Genomic DNA, 19,620 nt, shown 5'->3' with positions numbered 1-19,620 from the left:
AAAAAAAAAAAAAGTGCTCTTTTTTGTGAGCCCATTTGACGCTCCCGTTGGCGGCTTGATTCACCTCAGTGTGTGCTTGACAGGGCTGGAATCATCGCTTGAAAGGGGATTTCCTCTTGATGTAGAACAACTGGTGGTCCGCTTGCATCCTTCTGTGCGCCTCTCGAATATGAACGGGGCGCAGGGGGCCGTCGTCGCCCCACTCCGTCATCACGTCTCGGCCTGTGCTCCTCCCCGCAGGGATGCGTTAGCGTACAACAAACACATTTTGTATCCACAAAAAAAAAACGCACTTTTTTCTACCAGTTCTCCAGCGTACAGCTTCCCCATCGCCCCAATTATCTTAATCGTGAACTCCTTCGTCTTCTTTATTGGCAGTCCAGACAGAATTTCCTCGATGTGCTTCGCATCAATTTTAGAATTTCGAAATACCTCGTACCGGCATTCTTGTATGGGCGTCAGTTTTGAAGCGAGAACTCTTCGAATCTGCAAAATTTCTTCTCTCTGTCTTTTGAGCTTCTCGTTGTCTGATAGGCTGCCCTCGTCTTCTTCGTCGTCCGCGTCGTCCCCCTCATATTGGTCGCCGGCCTCCTGACTCGCCGCGTCGGTGCTCGCCGCCGGCCGCGCGTCCACGCTCGCCTCTTCCTCGACGCGCTTGGCGTGCGATTGCCTGGATTTCAAGGGCGCGCCGCCGGCGCCCTTGTCTAGTCTCTTTCTTCCTCTGGTGGCCGGCACGCCCATCGAGGACTCCTTGCGCTTTCGGGAGCCCGGCTTTTTCTTCGAGGCGCCCGGGTCCGCGGAGGCCGCCGACTCCGTGGTTCCGGGCTTCGCCTCCTCCGGGTCCGGCTGCTTTTCAGAAGGCAGCGAGAGATGAATCGAGGAGATGAGCGGCGAGGAGCCGTTCATGTCAATGGCCAGAAAAAAAAATATATTTTCGGCTTGTGTTTTCGTGTTTTCGAAGAGAACGCAGATTCTTACGTGTCCGGGTTAGTTGCGCAAATGGACCCCCCCGCTGCCAAGAAGCGCGCTCTCGACGGCGCGGAGGACGCGCAGCGCGTGGAATCCATATGCGTCGAGAAATTCTTCGACGCAAGGGAAAAGGAGGTCATCACGCTTCAAGCTCTCTTGACCAAAGCTGGTCGAAATAGCGACAACAGCCGAAAAAAATTCTGTGCGTTTCAACTTCTTCCCCGCCACCTCCGTAGAAGGGCTATGAGCCACAACCCCTACCTCGTCCCTTCCCCGCTCCGAGGTTTGGCACTCAAACAGAGCCGAGCCAACCAGCCCGGCTCCGCCAAGCAAGTCAGGCGCCGACGTTCTCGACGTTCGAAACGCAAGGCGTCGTGGCTCGAAACGCATTTGTGGCACGCAAAAAGGTTCAAAATGGGACGTCACGGAAAATACGTCATCCCGCTGAAATCTTCCAGCCGTTCTAGAAGAGCTGCGTATCGAGACTCAAAGAGCCATTCTGTCATATGGGACAGCTCTTTCTTCCAGCTTCTCTCCGTTAGAGGAACCGAACAAAATCTCGCGTCGCTCTTCTCGTCTCTCAATGTCAATTCGGAAGCCGTCCTCGCCAGCCACAAATTTTATCACCGCGTTGCTTTCTATCGAAAATCCACCAGCAATTCCAATTTGTGGGTCCCGATCGCGCCTGTGTTTCTTCACGGACGCCGACTCCCATCGCAATGCCTGGAGTTCTGGATCTGGGTGGACGCGCTGGCCCTCGAAGACGTCAAAGACGCCATCCTTCAAAACGCGACCAACATTGACTTATCTGACTTCGTTGAACAGTGGAATCGGTACGAACTCATCGGACCTCAATCCTCTCGCATTCTCCAAAAGATTCTGTCCCCTGTATTGCCCGAATCCGTCCAACTGTGGCAAAAACTCCTCTCCGGACGACCTTCTTCAGCGCCAAACAACGTCTGTCTAATCTGCCAAGTCCGCGATCCTCGACTTCTTTCCCCCTCCGACCCGCCACCCCCGTCGAACTCGGGCCTCCTGTCGCTCCAAGAGCTGTTCCAACACCCCCTCTGGCAACTCCACGACTCCGCCCCCACGTGGGACGTCGACCGACTGGCTCTAGAGGGCCTCTGTCGGCTCAAAGAGCACCAAATCAACGCCCGAAACAAAACCAACCAAGACGTCCTCTCGAGCAGCTGCTGGACCGTCCTGGCCCGCCTACCTCCGGAAAACCGGGAACGCGTCCAAGACGCCTGGGTCCTTCACGTCCCCAAAACGTGGGGACTCGTCTTCTGGAAATGCTGCGTCTTGAACGGCTGTCGACCAATCGGCTACGACGAACGACTGGACCTGATGCTCAGCTCGGACCAACTCCGATTTCCCCACGACTACCCCGGCACCCCCGCTCACGAAGTGTACCAAAAAAACCTCGGAGAAAAATTGAACATGGCCTGGCTGTCAAAGCCACCCGCAAAACGCGTCAACTACGCCAAACTGTCTGTCTCGTCCCCCTTCACCTGTCCGTGGCACGAACTCGCCGGCCCAGCGTTCGATGGCACGCTCTCTATCACCAACACCATACCCTCTCAACTGTACGGCACGAACACTCGAAAAAACCCCCTTCAACTCGTTTGCGCGCTTCTGCGACTGCCCAAAGGAGGCTCAGTCATCACCTACAACGCAAGAGTCTACGACGACCAGGACCACCTGCTCGGCTTCGTCACCAGCGGCCACTACTCCTACGCCTGGGGCATGGCCACCGCCATCGCGTTCTGCAGAGCAGACCGAATAAAAGACCTGTTTCGCGAAAAACAGACAACCGTCCTTGTAAAAAACGCATCTTCGCAATTCGCCCACTCCGCACACATAACGCTCCACCCCTCCTCAACTCTCTCGAGCTGAAACGCCACGCTCCCCACCCGCTCCAAACGCCAACTCGAATGAGCCCTTCGGCCTCGCCGCCCGAACAAACGACGCTCCCTCAAAAGACCGACAGCAACCAAGTCAACAAAAATGTACCCTAAAACACAAACGGTCAACCCCCTCCAGAGCGTGCCAACTCCGAGGCCCCAAGCCGCGTCCGCCTCCTCCCAACCACGCAAAAACGCAGGGCCCGTCGCGCACGGCGCCCAACGCGCCTCTCCCACGACTCTCAACTTCGTCGAAAGAACGCCCGCCAGACGGGGAGCCCCCCCTGCGCCTCTCTCTCTTCCCCTGTACAAAGACACTCTCAACCGAATGTAAACCACCGCTTGCACTGCTCTCTCTCCCGGAAATTTATTGTTTTTTTTTTCAGGGCGCCACCGTCGCGAGCATGTGCTCCAAACTCGGCCTTGCACGTCGACTTTTGAGCTCTTCCAAAATGTACGCGTACATGCCCTGTCTTTTTACATCCACCGTTCGCAGCAATTCAACGCACTCGACGAATTCCGCGAGCGGCCTCCCTAACTCGAACGCAAGAAGCGCTTTGAGCAACAAGGGCCATTTGCAGTCCGACTGGAGTTCCAAAATTTCTTGACAGGTTTCGATCTGGTCCAAAAAAATTTCCTCTGCATATTCCGGCGCCTTCTTCCTCAACGTCGAAAGCAGCCAGCGCAAGTAAGTCCACGCACTCTGGTCATCCGGATCGGTGTAAAACGCCGACTTGAGAAGATCGAGCTCATGGTCTACCAGCTTTTTGACTGCCTCCGGATCCCCCGCGCCGAACAAAAAAAGGCTCCTGTGATGCCAAGCAGAATAGTTGGAAAAGTTATCGTCGATGAGCGCCTTGGAAATGCTCATTTCAGAGCCGGGCGGACACTTCAGCTTCTCAACAATAAAGCGACGATAATTCCAACAATGAACTTCGAACGCGCGTCAAAAAATCTTTCAGAGAGAAAAAAAAAAACGTACAATTTCGACCATCTAAACGGTGCAAGGACATGCAGACGTCTAACTCTCCTGAATACTCCCCTGGAAAGTTCTCGACAACCCACCTTCTGTGATGCCACGCCCAATAACTCTTGGGCCATCTCACCATCAGCCGATACAATCTCGACAGCTCCTCCTTTATGACGCTCTGAATCGCCTCCGTATCTTTCATGCGCGTCAGAATTTCGCGCCGAAAATTCCAGACCGTATAGCAATCAGAATTGAGTGTCAAAATCTGATTGGACAGGTCAAGCGCCCTGTCCGTGCATTCTTGACTCTTTCTCTGTTAGAGAGAGGTTGGCAACCTGTTCGAAGCACACTGAAAAAACAACCAAATTGCGTACAAGATGGTATACTTCCTCTATGAGACTGCGGTAGTGGAGAGCCCTTGACTTGTCGATGCGGTTCTTCTCGGCGACCTTATCAGCGGGCGCTTTGATCCTCGGCCTGTTGTGCTGTGAGAAGCAAGACAAAACTTTAATACGGCAGAAAAATCGGATGAAAAAAAAAGTAGCCGCGAATTGTCGCACTAGTTACCATCCTGTGTCCGATGTCGGCTTGCGCGATGAACTGCTTGAATTGCTTAAAACCAGGATAATGAGAAAAAAAATTCTCAATCTGGAAAATAAGGTGCCCAAACATGTGCCATACACACAAACCCCCTTTTGTATGGATAGCCCCATCTCTACACACGCACTTGTCTCTCTCTACGACTTCTGTAGAGGAAAAGTGAGAAAACTATTTGCGCACCCAGACCGAGAAGCGCCGTGGGCGAAAAGCGGAGGCCAGGCGCTGAGCGTGCGCTACAGGATCCGTTTTGAGGGAATTAGTCGTGCTCGTGGCCGCCAACTCATCTGCTCTTCTTGCCGAAGCAGCGGCGCTCTAATGAGGACACTTTGGCCTCCATTTCGCGGTTCAACGTTATTTGAGCCTCAAGCGCCTTGTGGATTTCCAAGTAGTCGGTCTTCTGGTCGCACTTCAGACTAGAGATGTCTTCCTTCATAGCTTCGAGCTTTAGAGCCTCGTTGGCGTCGGCACACTCCAGGCGCCTGTTCTCCGTTTCTAGTTCCTTGATCTCTCTTTCGAGTTCCTGACACTCCACGTTATCCTTCAGCAGCGATTCTAAATCAGCGACTTTAGGGGCCAGCGCGGCCGCGTCAGAGATTTGCTAGGCGTGGTTTTCGTAAAGGACAGAGTATAGAGTTGCTGCGTGTACCTCTTTCGGCCAGTTTAAGCGCCTCCGTTTTGACGAAGTTGATCTCAGATACGACAGGAGAATTGAGAACGCTGGACAAGAGCTTGGTGTAGATAGGCTGCATCCTCTTTTTGTGCTCGTCGAGCAGCACTCTCAGCTTGGCAGAAATGCGCTGAATTCGGGCCCTTCTTGCTCGGAGGTTCTCCGTTTCCGAGAGACAGTCCAGAAGCGCTGCGTTTTGGAAGGCCGTCAGCGTTGCGTTGCAAAAAGAAAAAACGTGACAAGTTTTTTTGTACAGTTTTCCAGACGAAGCGCATCTTGCGACACGGTGGATTCTTCTTTTTTGAGGTTCCAGTAGCGAGCGCTTATGAGAACGAGTTGGTGTTTCAGTCGTTTTTTGTCGAGGGTGGCCAGTTCTAGGGCGTGTTTGTCACGCTGGTGCGACTCTTTTTGGTGGATCAACTTGGTGACGAGTTCTGTTTGTTCTCGACGCAGCACGTCGATCTGCTCGAAGAAGTGATCGAGGGACCCGTGTCTCAGAGACAGGTTCAGAGCGGACGTGAGAGAGGCGTCGGCCATGTGAGGCGAAAAGTGAGCGCACTGGTACAAAAAAAATTGTGTTCGAAATTTTGCGCGTTCAGAAGGGAGCGGCGCATTTGGTTTGAGCAGCGGTTTGGGCCGACGCGAAGTTGGGTTCGCGGGACGGTCGCGTAGATTTGACAGGGTTGGAAAAAAGGCGGGTCCTTTTTTTTTTTTTTTGTCTCGGAGCGCGTTGGGGAAGAGGGGCGTTCTCGCTGTCTGCGCCTTTTTTGCTTCGCCCGCGAGATGGAGGCGCCCGTCGTCAAGGGGCTAGAGGGCTTGAAGCCCGCGAGGAGCCACGGGCCGGAGCCTCTTGAGGCGCCGTACAGAGGTGGGGCGCAGCCACACACGGTCAAGATAGGCGGTTCCATCAACGCCATGTCCGCCAATCCGTCGTTTTCGCAAATAGTGGTGGGAGGGAGGGAGGTGTTGAAGATAGTGTCGGCGGATACGTTCGACGGAGTGTGCAACATCCGAACCGGGAGAGTCAACATGAATTACAGCTCGACAGACGTCAAGTGGAACCTGTGGGAGCAGAACGCCAATTTGATCGCCTCCGCGGCGACGAACGGCGCCGTCGTGCTGTGGAACATGAACCTCAAGGGGAAAAAGATAGGTGCGAGGCGCGTGCGAGGAGCGGCAGCGCGGTCTCCTCCGGTCGCGACGCGTGTGAAGAAGTGGTTGTGACACACACACACACACACACACACGCGTACAAACGCACAGAGAGGGGCGCCGCTGGCCGCGGCCGCTGAGGGGAGTGCTTTTAGACGACGTGCTCTAATACGCGTGTGTTGTTTGCGTGCGCGGGGGGGGTGGTGCGACGTCCGCGCGTGCTCGGGACGGCCGATACAGATCGAGTGATCAACGACCACACAAGGACGGTGAACCGAATTTGCTGGCAGCCGGACGAGCCGTGGAACCTGCTGTCTGGCTCGCAGGACGGGTACATGAGGCTTTGGGACGTGAGGACGCCTGGAGTGAATAACGTGGCGTTCAACGCTAAGTCTGAGGTGAGGGACGTGCAGTACAACCCGTTTGCGAACTACCAGTTCGCGGCCGCGCTGGAGAACGGGAACATTCAGATTTGGGATGTTAGGAAGAGCTTGGCTGCGCAATGGACGTTCCCCGTTCATCAGGGGTTGGTGATGACGATTTCGTGGCACCCGCAGGACCAGTACTTGCTGGCGTCTGGAGGGAGAGATCGGCTGATCAAGGTGTGGGACTTGCAGTCGAGCAAGGACACGAAGCTGGTGAAGGTGATTCAGACGATAGCGAGCGTGGGGAAGATTGCCTGGAGGTCCGAGGTTCAGAAGGAGGATTTGCACATTGCTTCTTCCGCGAGTTTGACGGACATTTCCATACACGTTTGGGACTTGAAGAGTCCGTTTGTGCCACTGGTGACGTTGAAGGGTGCGAAGGACGTGATAACGTCGCACATGTGGAGCGACAGGAACACGGTGATCTCATGTTCCAAGGACGGGTGCATGCGGAGATACGATCTAAAGAAGCACGGGTACTTTCCGAGGAGGCACATGCCGACTACGGCGCTGAGTTGGAACGTCAGGAACGAGTTGGCGGTGGTGTCGAAGGCCATAGACCGGAGCCCGCGGCTGGAGTTGCCGAGCGCTTCTAAGGCGAGTGCCGACAGTGTGATGAAGGTGCGACTGTTCGAGCCGTCCGAGTCGATTGAAGAGGCCAACGGAAGTTTCAATCACCGGGCGTTCGAGCACCTCGCGAGGAACTTGGAGTTTCGAGGCAGGCCGATAGAGGAGCTGTGTTCGCACAACTGTCGCGTGGCGGAGGAGGCGAAGTGCGGACAGCTGGCGCGCGTGTGGAAGGTGATTCAAATTGTCTACGAGAGAGAAAAGGAAGAAGTGCACGAAACGCCGCAGAGCGAAGCGACGGCGCCGGTTGCGAGCTGGCCGAGCAATTTTTTGTCCGGTGGCGACCGCGCGATCGGCGTGTTTTTGGAGGAGAAGGGCGCGGGGGGCCCTTCCGTCGAGCCCGTCCGAAGGGACGGCAAGGCGCGAGAGGAGTCCGCGCGCGCGCCGTTCGAGAAGGCGAGCAGGCTGAAAAAAGCCTCGTCGCGCGGCGCGGATTCGGCTCGCCTGATGGAGGTGAGCCGGAACGCCCCCGTGGAGTGCGGAGGGTGCGCGGAAGACCGCGAGGGAAGAGAGGGCGGCGCCCGACACCAGGAGCTGCTACTGAAGAGCGACCCCTCCGGAGACGTTTGCCAGCGAAAGACGGCGAAAGTCAGCCAGCCGGACGATGTGGATTGGGACCCCGACTCCGTCCTCCCGGACATTCTCGACCACCACGAACTGATAGGCGACGTCCAGACCTGCGTGATCGTGGCCCTCATGTTGCACCGCGAGCTCGCGATTCAGCCCAGAAGGCTGCTGGCGTGGGTCCGCGCCTACATAGACCTGCTGCATCGAGACAGAATGTGGAACAGCTCCAACTACATCATCAAACACTGCTGCCTGGAGAGTGTCAGGGACATCAACAAGATGAACACCAGCTACGCCACCAAGTGCGCCGCCTGCAACAAGGCGATGTCGGATGCACTAGGCGCCTACTGCTCTTACTGCAAGAAGATCGCCTCATTCTGCGCCGTCTGCAACCAGTCCGTCAAGGGCATCTTCGTCTGGTGCCAGGTTTGCGGACACGGTGGACACAGCAAGCACATGAAGCAATGGTTTTCAACGCAGACCAACTGTCCCATGGGTTGCGGACACGCCTGCCAGCCAATGCGAAGTGTTCCCGAAAAGTAGCAGCACGCGCGCCGCGACATTTCCATGTACCGATGGTTTTTTTTTCGCGCGCCGCGACATCTCCGTGTACCAACTGTTTTTTTTTTTGCGTGCCGCGACATCTCCGTACACCAACTGTTTTTTTTGCGCGCCGCGACATCTCCGTACACCAACTGTTTTTTTTGCGCGCCGCGACACCTCCGTGCACCAACTGTTTTTTTTTTGCGCGCCGCGACATCTCCGTGTACCAACTGTTTTTTTTTTGCGCGCCGCGACATCTCCGTGTACCAACTGTTTTTTTTTTTTGCGCGCCGCGACATCTCCGTACACCAACTGTTTTTTTTGCGCGCCGCGACATCTCCGTGCACCAACTGTTTTTTTTTTTGCGCGCCGCGACATCTCCGTGTACCAACTGTTTTTTTTTTTTGCGCGCCGCGGCATCTCCATGTACCGGTGGTTTTTTTTCCCCAACGGAGCGAGGTTCGACCGAGCGCCCCCCACGAACCCCCCCTCTCTCACCCCAAAAAACCCTCGACTCGACGCCGCCGAAGAAACAAACGTCAACCACGAGCGACGCGCCCCAGGGGAATTCGCGCTCGCATCCAGACCGCTCTCCATAGACGAATCCGCGCCGAAAACGCCGGCGACCTCCAGAACGCGCGGAACTCTGGCCAACTGCACCTTCAAAGGGGCATTTTCAACGCGGCGCTCAGCAACACAAGATGAAATCGAAGCTGCTCGACAGTTTAAAAAAATTTTTTTTTTTCTTCCTATAAAAGAGGGTAGATGTTATGGAACTTCAATACCTTTCGAGCCACCTTGGAGGCCAAGTAATAGTAAATCCTACCGGCTAACCCAGGATCCTTGACAAAAAGCGTGTTGATGCACGCCTCTTCTATGTAGTACAAAGTCGTCTCCGTTTTTGCAACAACGGACATGTTCAACTTGTCGCAAAGCAGGGACACTTCTCCGAACGTCTGGTCCTTTTCAATGTAGTCAATCAGCACTTTTTTGGGCCACCTGCGACCCGACACGTACTCTGCTCCGGCGGAGTCCACGGACAACACCCTGCGCCTCCCGGACAGCCCGTCTCCGCCGAACCCGTCCGGTAAGGGACTGCTCCTCCACTGAAACACCTGACATCCGCCAGAAATGACGTAGAACAGGCCCCTCTTCGAAATGCCGCCACCCTCGCCCAGGATCGGCGCGTTCGGCGGGAAGTACAACGTCTTGGAAAAGCTCAGCAACAGCTTCCAGTCAAGTCTGGTCATAGCCAACTCGTACACGTGGAAAACGTACACCGACCTCGGGTCGAACGCCATCACTTGCTCGAGTTCCGAGTTGTGCGCCCTGAGCAACTTGATGTACCGAAAGCGCAGAATGAGCTTCGTGATGTTCGCGATCTCGGACTCACTCTGGAACTTCGTCGAGAGCCAGTCCCTCAGCTGCTGGCCCGTGAACTCGAGAGTGCTTCGATGAGACTCTCGCTTTTCGATTTCTTTGCTTTTCAAAACCGGTACAATTTTGTAATTCGCCAAGTCCCCCGCGCTGTCTAGCGACGCCGCGGAACCCTGGCTGTCGATGAGCGCGTTCGAAAGCGCCAGTTGGCTCAACGGACTGTTGCCGGCCGCGTCTGAATTGTCGTTCAGCGTTCTCGGCATGTTTTTGAAACAGTCGTACATTTCATCGATCAGTCGACTCAATTCTGTCTGGCGCTTCTTGAAGTCGGAACGCTTGGCCTTGATGCAGGCGCAAGAGACGTGGTCCATCTTTCCCGGGTACTCGGAATAGTTCTGGGGCAGACTCTTGTTGGGAAAGTTCTGCATGAACATTCGACTTTTTTCTGTCACCTTCCTGGCGTAGTTGATCAGCGTCGAGACGATGTACCTCGTGTCCGGCACGCGCTGCCCTCCCGCGACCCCGTACTTCGATGCAGAGTTCTGCGCGGGCCTGGCCCTCGACTCGTCGCCGTCGCACGGCTGAAATATCAGTTGGCGCAGTCTCTCGCACATAAATCGAGTCTTGATGGCAGCGAGGTTGGGCTGGTCCGCCCAGCTGACGCCCTCCAGACCGCCGACGTCGTACGCCGAAATTCCCAGCGTTTGGGGGTCCAAGTTGTCCAGCAATCCGTCGCTTATCAACAAAACGACGTCTCCTTCGTCCAAATATTCAAAAAAAAACTCGAAGTTGCGAAGATCGGGATTGCCCTCTCTGTAGGGGCCAAGGCGGCCGCCGCAGTCGCTCGCATTCGCGGCCATTCGAATCAAATTCGTGATCTTCTTCACCGTCAGGCAGCGCACGCTCAACCGAAACGCCTGGCAATCGCCGAGGTTGGCACACAAAACTCCCCACGGCTTTTGCGGCATCAAACTACGATCCAGCTCAAAAATGCAGCCGCCTAGCAGCGTCGTCGTACCGCACTCCCACCAGCGATTCTCGAACCCGTGCACAACGTTGTGGTGCGCCAACATGAACGCCTGCAGAAAGACCGCCGCGTAGTCTCGCACGGTCTTCACGTCGCCCTGGCTCTGCCTGACGACGTCGCAAAACGTCTTGCTCGCGACCGTCGCGGCTCGTCTGGCCATGTTTCCCCCAATTGCACCCGTCCGCCAACGCGAAAATCGTGTGGTTCGACATGCGCTCGAGGCAAAACTGGTCGCATATAGGGTCGCCGTGGCGCTGATGAGGGTCGACAAAAACGCTGTGGTCCTCTCGCGTCACGGACACATAAGGGTAAATGCTCGTAATCCACACACACAAGTCGTCCTCGTAGTACTCCATCGCCTCCTCCTCGTCGGGCACTCGAAGCCGGTAGCTCAACGAATCCTGACACGGCGCGACCTTGAGGTTGGGAAGCTCCTTCGTCGTCTTGTAACGACAAAACTCCTGAATGGTCGTGTCCAAAGGCACCTTCTCCTCGTCGTACTTGCCGACCTCGAAATCGGATTGGTTCAGCGCAACCATGTCCGTTAAAATCTTGTACGCGTTTTGCAGCACCTTGGGGTTGAACATCAGCACCAGGCACGCCACCTTCCTGTGCCTCTCGTTGGCCGCGCCCTGGTAAAAGTAGCGCACGTTGGAATTGTACTGCTCCTTTTCCGCGTGTTCTTTGTAGTAAGAAATCAAAATCATGTTCTTGACCAAATTCAACTTCACCTCCCTCACACACCTGTACTGAATCATCTCCTTGATCCTCAGCGCGAGCATCTTGCTGTAAAAGCAAATGTGGTTCTGCGTGACGTACATGACGCCAGACAGGTTGATTCGCGCCAATATGCAGTCAAATTTTTTCAGAACGAATTCTTCGGACGCCAAGTTGAAGTGCTTGAAAAACCTCGCCTGCCCGGACCGGTACTTGCTAAAGAGCTCCAACAGCCCCTCGTTGTTGCCAAAGCCGTCTGAAAGGTACTTCTTGCTGGCGTTCTTCACGTCGTTCGAAGAGTCGAAGTAGATGTGGCTGCACTTCACTCTCCGCTCCTCCAAAATAATGAGGGCAACCGCGTTCAAAGACAAAAACTCGTGGGGCGGTACGAAGTTGGCCTTGCCAAAAATCATGAACGCGTTGTCCGAAATGCAGCTGAGCTCCACCTCGGACCACGTCCACAAATACCTCTTCGACTGAAGCATGCAAAAGTGCTCCAATATCGACACCCGCCCTCTAATTTCCTTGGGCGTAACCGGGTCAGAGTAGACGGGCTCGTCCGCGTACACTTCGAGCAACTGCTTCTTCTCCGTGTTCCACAACTGCACCCACTCCAGCGGAAAGTTAAATTCCTGCGACAACCGACTCTGCTTGCTAGACTTGCAGAGGGCGTCCGCGAACCCGGACTTTATGTCGGGCGTCTCCGTCAATTTGCAACAATCGTACCCGGATTCGCCGCTGTACGCTTTGAAATCCTCCGCGGAACGAAACCTCAGCGCCAACTTGTAACCTATAAATCGAAAAAACCTTCTGGAAAACCCAGGATACGTCTTGCACAGCTCGTGCAGGAAGACCATCTCCGCCTTGTATATCAGCGACACTTCAGAATCGACCACCACGTTCGTCAAACTCAAATCCTTATACAACATTCCCATCTCGCCAAAGATTTGATTAGCTCCCTTTCCACCCACACACACTTCGTTGCCGTCTCTCTCTCGAAAAAAACGAACGCTTCCTTCCTTGATCCAATAAAAATAATTACAGACCTCGTTTCTCCTCACCAAGACGTCCCCTTTATAAAACTTCTCGAGCTTCGAGTCCTGCAACAGCAGGCTGAGGTCCTTGGGACAAAGGCACGACGAGTCGTTGCCATCCTGCGAGTTGATCACGTCGTTGTAGACTTCGCGCGGCGAAAAGCTGGGAAAAAACGTCTCCCAGCCGCCCTCGTGCGGCCTTCTAAACAAATCCAACACCTCACTCTCCTCGCCGTCGCCCAAATTCTCCGCGCCGCAAGGAGGTATCACGGTCCCGAAACCAGTAGCCAAGGAACTATTCCAATACCCGTCAAACACTCTGCCATCTTGAGCCGTGTATCTACCTCTCCCATTCGGTAGCCCGAACAACCATTCACCATCATAAGTCCCTGAATGCTCCGAGTAAAAGTACTTGCCAATTCTGAATTCTGAAAACACGTAAGAAAATGAAAATCACCCCCCCCCCGCGTACACGCGCCCCTCTCGCGTTCGTCACACCAGCTCTCTCCTACAGCACCCAAAAAAGACACCCCTCTCAAGGAAGGGTCCGCGTACAACATACCTCCCCCGCTGGCCATCTCCGCACTGTTCAAATACTTCGTTATGCTCGCTCCGATGACCGCCACCCAAGTCTGCTTCTCCGCCTCGGTCCGCGTGGTAAATAGCCATCTCGTGCTCGGGTCGATAACTTCAAAGCAGAGTTCAGGATCGTAGTTCTCGTGTCCAGAAGAAATTTTGTCGATCAACCAGCAAAGCTCAAACGAAATGCACTTCAGCCTCTTCTTTTTTCTGTATATCTCTATCGACCGCGAATGAATCGATATTCGCACTTGCAACTCAGGCTGGTGACAAAAAAAAATGGGTTGTACGTCCAAAAGTAGCAGGTGACCCACAAGCAAAGGCTTGGCGGACTCTTGGCATTCCCCCCCCCCAACCAAGAAAAAACAGCCACTGTCAGTCATTCGCCGTCGAGAAAGAACGTCCAGGAAATGGTCGCGGAGAAACACCATATACGGACGACAGTTTTTGATTCTGTACCGTTCAAAGTGTCGCCCATATTGTCATTCTTCCTTAGACCCGCGTTCTGAGTGCATGCAGACCGTGGGCATGCACGTTCTTCCTGTCTCCCCTTGCTGCGAGAGTATGCAACTCAGTTTAGATTATTTGTGCTAGAAAAAAATGCGCCATGACTGACAGCATATGATATTACTGTATTTGTAAAAGTCATCCTATCGACACCTGCTCCTGTGTGCGCCTTGCAATAGCTTGAGGTCTAGATAGTACTGCGACGCCGACCTCCTTCGATTCCTCTCTCTTTGTTCCTGCTTCAAAGCTCTAAAGGACCTGGCTGCAGCATTTCTTTCACTAAACCTTTCTAGCGCATGATACAGCCTAGACCTCAAATAATGTATTTCAGATAAAATCTCGTAATTTTGAATTGCTTGTGCTGTTTCCCCTGTTTCCTCGAGCCTGTACAAAGCCTTTTCCCACGAGGACGTCATGTCCTTTCCAGCCAGTGAGTCGCACAGTAGCTCGGCCTTCAGAGATATAATTTGTGCTTTTGCTTTCAAGACGGCCTTGCCATTTTGCAGAAGGAATGGGAAGACTGAGTCTAGCAGGTTTTGGGCTTTTGACGCACTCTCTAGCGTCCCCTTAGACAGATAGACATCGGCCAGGTACACTACAGCGGTTGCTCTCACTTCCTCGAGGTGATATTGCTCGCTCAACTTCAGGCAGCTCATCAGGTGAGAGAACGCCTCGATGGGATTGTTCGCGCGCATGTGCACTTCCGCGAGTGTCAGAAAAAAACCGGCGACATGTATACGCAGTCCTTTCTCCCAGGAGACCTTGATGGCCCTGCGTATGGCCATAGACGCTAAGTCGAGGGCACCCTTCCGCATCCATATAAGCGCCAGTCGATACATGATGTCTACGTAGCTTCGAGTCGAACCGTGGTGGGGTGCCGCTGCTGCCAATTGGACGACTTGAACAAGCGCTTCTTGCATATTATTTGTATGCAGGGCATTTTCGTACAAGATTTGCCTTGTGATATGTACCCAGTTGGCATGTGATGCAGCGGATTGTGAACACTGCCTTCCTATTTGAGCCAAGACCTCAAAGGCGCCTTCCGAGTCTCCCTGGTCGGCGAGGCGCCTTGCTAAAATACAGGCGCCGGCGAAGGTGTCGCAGTTCGCGGTGATAGCCGCGGGCGTTCTGATGCGCGTCTGGATCCTCGCCGTGAGACTAGACATACAAGAGTAGCCGATGACGTCCCAAACATGGGACCGAGAGAGCAGAGAAGAGCTCTTTAGCTGATGAAAGGCAGAGACTGTCTCAGCGAAGCAGGCCGCCTCCATGCTGGCGTTGAGCATGCGCCAGGCAGATGGGGGCTCGTTTCTCGGTTGGTAATTGGCATAGTCCAGGGAGTTGTACTCTCGAAGGCACAGAAGATAATTATTGGCAAGATCGACCATGACCTGAGAGGTCAGTGAATGGACCTTGAGGGGCAGCGCGCCCGTCAGGATTTTTCTTAATAAGTCAAACTGCTGAACATGAGCGTCTTGTTTTTCGAGTATTTTGACAATCAAAAAAAGAGCGTAGTAAACACAGACGTCATCCGCTTTTTGTTGGACGAGGCGTAGCGCCTCGGTTACCAGCTCAAGAGCACCGTCGTAGTGTCGAAACCTGATGTAAGTCGCGGCCAGATTGAGAGTGGCGTACGGCAAACTGCTGTTAAAAGAAACGCCTCCTTCCAACTTTGTGTTTTTGAAGTCTGGGTTGAAAAAGGGCTGCGCCGGATTGAGTTTAGACTGGATCTTGTCGAAGTACTGATGGAGCCTGTCGACGGCACCCGCGTGGTCTTCGCGGTAGAGACAGTCACGATAGAGCAAGTAATGTGGTTTAGCGAGGTCTGGCGCGAGCGCCTGGGTGTTCTCGATGGCAGGGTCTAGCCGGGCAGGCGTAAAGAGAGGTGCGTCGTGAGACTCGATGTGATCCAACTCATAAGAAATATACGCGTCGATCTGACTGGGACTCCTCAGCTCATGTCCCTGTCCCTGTAGATATTGTTTTGTGAAATCCCAGAGATCGGAGAGTTGATCGAACAGCATGTTTTTGAACGCCCAGCCCAATTCGTAGACGAAGAGGCCCAGAATGCTGTCGACGGCCAGAAGACTTCTGTCCGTAAATCCAGAAAACAGTCTCGACAGCATTTGAAACAGGCAGTCCGGAGATCGCAGCATCTTCAACTAAAAACGGCCAGTGTTACAAAATTTCTTCTGTCCTCTCTGTATTGTACGCGGATGAACATGTACCTTTTGACAAACGTTCTCGAACAGCAAGTCCGACGGCGGCATCGACGGGACGGCGCTGCGAAGTTGGCTCTCTAGATCGCTTAAAGAAGGTACGGTACAACTTTTGATGTTCTAAAAAAAAAGTTAGAAGTTGTACTCTCTCTGCTTGTAATCAGCGACACAACTCGTATTCAGAATGGCGCGTTCGACTTACCAACACTGAATCTACCAGGTAGTGTCCCAATTCACGTCGTATCTGTCCATTCTTCTCCAGGCAATACTTTTCTACCAGGAGAAGTAGGCATATTTTATAAGGCGTTAGATGGGCGTCTAGAGTTTGGTAGTTCAGCATTTTGAGCGGTGTTCTCTTCCGAGAACGTGTGAAACGCAGGTCGAAAAAAAGGGTGTTTTGTTTTTTTTTTGTTGAGCGCGGCTGATGCGTCGACGGCGACGCGACGAACCGGTTTTGCGGGGCGGGGCCGAGAGAGAGAGACTGGGAGAGGTGCTTCGCCGACAAAAAGAGTGGTCCGATACGTGGCTTGTTGGCCACGTCACGGATGCGTGCTCTAGTCGGCGGCGGTGAAGGTGAACGAGAAGTGCGGTGTCTCGAAAAGGGAACGGGCCTTTGACCGGCGCTTTGCACGAAGAGGCCGAACGTGTTGTTGCCATTCGGTGAAGTGTACACAAAGCTTTGGGGCTGTTTTTTTTTTTTTGGAGTGTACGGGGTTGTGTAGGGGACAGAGAAAGTAGACGTGCTGTATTGTACTTCGGTCATCGACTGAGTTGGCCTTTATCAAGTAGCAATTTGCTTTCCTCGTCTCGCATTATTACTGCGATTAGGGCGGGGAGAGACAGTTATTTCGCGGTAGCGAGAATTGGCTCGATGAAATTAGTTTACGGCCTTTGGGATCAACGCCGATTCGCAATTTCTTGATCTGTTTCACTGCGTCTGAAAAGTTCAAATTCTTTTTCGACGGCCGAGGTCCACAGTCCCATCGAGTGAATGGGTCGTGACCACGTTGGCCATGCTTGCTCTACACAGAGTGTGCATCTTATTTTAGTGCGCAGCTCCGACAAAGAACGGACACGTTTATGTAGCGAAGACAGAGGGATTCATTCCGGGATTCCGGCGCTTAGACTATCCTTCAGAGCTTTTTTTTTTCGCGCCCAGGTCCCTCCACCGGAATCGAACAACCGCGATCGTTCGTTTTCGAAAGAGGGCGTCAGAGAGGCGCTATGCGACAGCGCGTGGCCGGGGTCGAGGCGGAGCGAGAAAGGTCGTGGGAGAGCCAGACGGGCGATGCCATTTAGAGGAGGGACGCACGAGACGCCCAATTCCAGCACGTCGCGGGCTTGCGAACCGCGTTTATGGCACCCTGATTTTCGTGTTTTTGGGCATCTGCCGCATTCTCTCTTTTTTAGGTTACAACCGTTCTTCTCACACATACTTTGTACGGAAAGACACGTGCTGCTTCCAGCGCGTCACCACCCCACTGCCGCCGGTCTATCCGCCTGTCAAAAGCACTCGGCGCCGTGAGTCCGGCACACTCGTCGCAGTCCAAGTGCAAAATTGGCGCGGTCTCACCGCGAGGGTCCACGGCCGTCTGCACGTGCGCGCGCACAGGAGGAGACAAGTGGTCGGAAAGAATGTGTCTGGGAATGCACATAACAGGCCTCAACGAGGCGCTGTGAGAGGGAAAAAAAACGCATCGAGGGGCGGCGCAGATGCGGCTGAGCTTCGGTGAGGACAGGGCCCGCGTTCTGAGAAGAAGCCTTTTGTACGTCGAAGAAGCAGCTTTTTTATGAACACACAGATTTTCCAACGGCGCAAAAATTTTTTGTTACAACGCATGTATGGCGGGGAGAATAATCAAGGACCTTGTGGGGTGTTTGCAAATTTGCAGCACCAATCTTCTAGACACTCCGGGAGACAGTTTTGCTTGCAGATTTTGAAGTCCTCTTGTGGCAACTCGATGAACTCGGGCTGGATGGTTAGAGAGTGTATGCCAAATTTGTGGAATATTTCTCGAACTTTTTTCTGAACCGAATCCCAATCAAGGGGCGACACGATGCCCAAGTGAACCGACCCGATAAGCATGCCGTCTATGAGGCTCCAGACGTGCAAATCATGAACACCGTGGACGTTGGGAAGCGCCTCGACTTGCAGTTTGACGACGCCGAGCGGGATGCCCTTCGGGACGCTTTGCAAAACTATGCTGCAACACTGCCTCAAGAGCGGGATGCAGGTGTATAAGATAATGGCGATGATAAGTAGACTGGATGTGGGATCTACGTATCGAATCCAGTATGAGCCTTGTTGATAGTGGATCAAAAGTCCTACAAAGAGAACAAAAACAGATGTACAGGAGTCTCCAAGAAAATGTATAAAGACGGCGCGAATATTCATATCGTGCTTTTGCTTAGTTTGGCCACTTCCGTAATTATAGTTCATGTCGATGCCATCGTTGTCTAGGTAGTCATATTCCTGGGGACTGTCCGGCTGAGAGTCCAAGTATTCGCCGGTCATTTCGATCGACTTCAAGTTGCTTCGGACGTATCGGTCCGCCAACGAGTGACCCTCGCTGGTCAGAGAGCGTTCCTCCAAAGGCAGCTCGTTTTGCTCTTCGCTCAGACGCGCGGAGTCTTCAAAATGTTTCTTGTGCTCATGAGAGTGAGAACACCCGTGAATGTGATGATGTTCCGATCCAATCATAAGCGAAATGACCATCGACAGTGCATTGACGAAAATCTCGACGCCCGCCACGATCAAGAATTCAAGGCCCACCTCAATTTCTGGCGGCTTGAAAAACTTCGGAATGGCTTCTAGAAACACGTACACACACATAGCAATCAAGCAAGAAGAGTTGAGGAGAGCGCCAACGACCTCCGTTCTACGCCACCCATATGACATGTGATTGCTGGCACCACGGTAACTTGCCTAGAAGCACCACGCGTAAAGCACCAGCGTTTTCGAAGGAGTTAGAATTCACGATGGATTTGCATGCAATTCCGTCGAAAGCAAAAAAAATGAATCGATTCGCACCTCGCCAACAGCCTAGTCGAATACATGTTCCGATGTACATACTTTAATAGCCCAGTATGCGATGAGAATTGTAAACACATCACTTAGGTTATGAATGGAGTCCGACAACAGAGTTAAAGACCCTGTTTTCAATGCAACGATAATTTCAGCTACAACTGACAAAGCATTGATGACTCCTATGAAAATCAGCCACAACTCTCGACTAATACGGGTTAATGTTAAAGACACTCACTATCCGGTGCACGCGCGGTCCGCTGAATCTGACTTTGATGTCAAATTTTCCGCTCGGATCGCCTGCGATGTCCACAGACGCCCGAAATTGACCCAAGTGTTTTGCCTTTGCACTCTAGCACGGCCGCCGTACTTTTTTTTAGAATGAGTCATCTATAATGGCAAACTCTCGAAGTCCGGAAGGTAACGTGGCCAACTTAGGATGTAGATTTGTTGTGGATGCAAACAGACGTAAACAATTAATAGAAAAAACTAGTGCGCGTTATATAGCATATTCAAACGATTTGAGCTGATTTGCGATTTTATCTCCGCATGGTGATAAAAAAAAAAACCTGTCATTTATTCCCACTCAAGGCCGTCTCTCGAAAATGTGTAAATTCACTTCGTTGCCGTTGCGCAAACGCAACCTAGTTCCAACCCCGACGGCCTCCCCATCGTGAACTGGTCGCTGCTAGCGTTCCCAGACCACAC

General features: G+C 53.3%; 6 protein-coding genes across 12 annotated transcripts; 2 read left to right on the top strand and 4 right to left on the bottom strand.

The window, feature by feature from the left end:
* Positions 1-91: 91 nt before the first annotated feature.
* On the bottom strand, positions 92-906 carry LOC126324481 (transcription initiation factor TFIID subunit 11-like). Its single transcript, XM_049994972.1, has 2 exons — positions 294-906; positions 92-222 (listed from the first exon to the last, which is right to left on the bottom strand). The coding sequence occupies exons 1-2, from the start codon at positions 904-906 to the stop codon at positions 92-94; spliced, it is 744 nt and encodes a 247-aa protein (XP_049850929.1).
* A 93-nt stretch (positions 907-999) lies between these two features.
* LOC126324480 (ribonucleases P/MRP protein subunit POP1-like) lies at positions 1,000-3,222 on the top strand. The gene has a single exon (XM_049994971.1). The coding sequence runs from the start codon at positions 1,000-1,002 to the stop codon at positions 2,866-2,868; it is 1,869 nt and encodes a 622-aa protein (XP_049850928.1). The 3' UTR covers positions 2,869-3,222.
* Positions 3,219-5,745, bottom strand: LOC126324544 (centrosomal protein of 85 kDa-like). Of its 5 annotated transcripts, none has more exons than XR_007559870.1 (5): positions 5,368-5,745; positions 5,093-5,302; positions 4,221-5,010; positions 3,859-4,159; positions 3,263-3,809 (listed from the first exon to the last, which is right to left on the bottom strand). XR_007559870.1 is itself a non-coding variant. In XM_049995057.1 (3 exons), the coding sequence occupies exons 1-3, from the start codon at positions 5,648-5,650 to the stop codon at positions 4,727-4,729; spliced, it is 777 nt and encodes a 258-aa protein (XP_049851014.1). In that variant the 5' UTR covers positions 5,651-5,745; the 3' UTR covers positions 3,219-4,726. The 5 variants fall into 5 exon arrangements, 1 of the variants encoding a protein (XP_049851014.1); XR_007559871.1 differs by having other exon boundaries at positions 3,859-4,146; XR_007559872.1 differs by having other exon boundaries at positions 3,219-4,146.
* An 855-nt stretch (positions 5,746-6,600) lies between these two features.
* Positions 6,601-8,427, top strand: LOC126324479 (GATOR complex protein WDR24-like). The gene has a single exon (XM_049994970.1). The coding sequence runs from the start codon at positions 6,601-6,603 to the stop codon at positions 8,425-8,427; it is 1,827 nt and encodes a 608-aa protein (XP_049850927.1).
* Positions 8,428-12,944: 4,517 nt separating this feature from the next.
* Positions 12,945-16,251, bottom strand: LOC126324543 (anaphase-promoting complex subunit 5-like). 2 transcript variants are annotated; one of them, XR_007559868.1, is made up of 5 exons: positions 16,090-16,251; positions 15,897-16,007; positions 13,621-15,830; positions 13,145-13,495; positions 12,945-13,003 (listed from the first exon to the last, which is right to left on the bottom strand). XR_007559868.1 is itself a non-coding variant. In XM_049995056.1 (3 exons), exons 1-3 carry the CDS (start codon positions 16,225-16,227, stop codon positions 13,812-13,814), a joined length of 2,268 nt encoding a protein of 755 aa, XP_049851013.1. In that variant the 5' UTR covers positions 16,228-16,251; the 3' UTR covers positions 13,606-13,811. The 2 variants fall into 2 exon arrangements, 1 of the variants encoding a protein (XP_049851013.1); XM_049995056.1 differs by lacking the exons at positions 12,945-13,003; positions 13,145-13,495 and having other exon boundaries at positions 13,606-15,830.
* A 1,398-nt stretch (positions 16,252-17,649) lies between these two features.
* LOC126324500 (probable zinc transporter protein DDB_G0282067) lies at positions 17,650-19,435 on the bottom strand. 2 transcript variants are annotated; one of them, XM_049995000.1, is made up of 3 exons: positions 19,283-19,435; positions 18,961-19,120; positions 17,650-18,813 (listed from the first exon to the last, which is right to left on the bottom strand). In XM_049995000.1, exons 1-3 carry the CDS (start codon positions 19,300-19,302, stop codon positions 17,746-17,748), a joined length of 1,248 nt encoding a protein of 415 aa, XP_049850957.1. In that variant the 5' UTR covers positions 19,303-19,435; the 3' UTR covers positions 17,650-17,745. The 2 variants fall into 2 exon arrangements, with proteins under 2 accessions (XP_049850957.1, XP_049850958.1); XM_049995001.1 differs by having other exon boundaries at positions 17,739-18,813; positions 18,919-19,120; positions 19,283-19,341.
* Positions 19,436-19,620: the final 185 nt, after the last annotated feature.

The sequence above is a fragment of the Schistocerca gregaria genome, unplaced genomic scaffold (genome assembly GCF_023897955.1).
Source record: "Schistocerca gregaria isolate iqSchGreg1 unplaced genomic scaffold, iqSchGreg1.2 ptg000888l, whole genome shotgun sequence".
NCBI classification, from domain to species: Eukaryota; Metazoa; Arthropoda; class Insecta; order Orthoptera; family Acrididae; genus Schistocerca; species Schistocerca gregaria.
The sequence above is the reverse complement of the archived record's forward strand: the minus strand, read 5'-3'. Positions and strand labels throughout refer to the sequence as shown.

Coding starts and splice junctions, on each gene's coding strand:
- LOC126324481 (XM_049994972.1), bottom strand. CDS start 906: ATGAACGGCTCCTCGCCGCTCATCTCCTCGATTCATCTCTCGCTGCCT. Junction 223..293: donor TGGAGAACTGGTAGAAAAAA/GTGCGTTTTTTT, acceptor GGAGGAGCACAG/GCCGAGACGTGATGACGGAG.
- LOC126324480 (XM_049994971.1), top strand. CDS start 1,000: ATGGACCCCCCCGCTGCCAAGAAGCGCGCTCTCGACGGCGCGGAGGAC.
- LOC126324544 (XM_049995057.1), bottom strand. CDS start 5,650: ATGGCCGACGCCTCTCTCACGTCCGCTCTGAACCTGTCTCTGAGACAC. Junction 5,303..5,367: donor TGCGCTTCGTCTGGAAAACT/GTACAAAAAAAC, acceptor TCCAAAACGCAG/CGCTTCTGGACTGTCTCTCG. Junction 5,011..5,092: donor GCTTAAACTGGCCGAAAGAG/GTACACGCAGCA, acceptor TGGCCCCTAAAG/TCGCTGATTTAGAATCGCTG.
- LOC126324479 (XM_049994970.1), top strand. CDS start 6,601: ATGAGGCTTTGGGACGTGAGGACGCCTGGAGTGAATAACGTGGCGTTC.
- LOC126324543 (XM_049995056.1), bottom strand. CDS start 16,227: ATGCTGAACTACCAAACTCTAGACGCCCATCTAACGCCTTATAAAATA. Junction 16,008..16,089: donor ACCTGGTAGATTCAGTGTTG/GTAAGTCGAACG, acceptor CTTTTTTTTTAG/AACATCAAAAGTTGTACCGT. Junction 15,831..15,896: donor TCGAGAACGTTTGTCAAAAG/GTACATGTTCAT, acceptor GGCCGTTTTTAG/TTGAAGATGCTGCGATCTCC.
- LOC126324500 (XM_049995000.1), bottom strand. CDS start 19,302: ATGACTCATTCTAAAAAAAA. Junction 19,121..19,282: donor ATGACTCATTCTAAAAAAAA/GTACGGCGGCCG, acceptor AACCCGTATTAG/TCGAGAGTTGTGGCTGATTT. Junction 18,814..18,960: donor TCGCATACTGGGCTATTAAA/GTATGTACATCG, acceptor TGGTGCTTCTAG/GCAAGTTACCGTGGTGCCAG.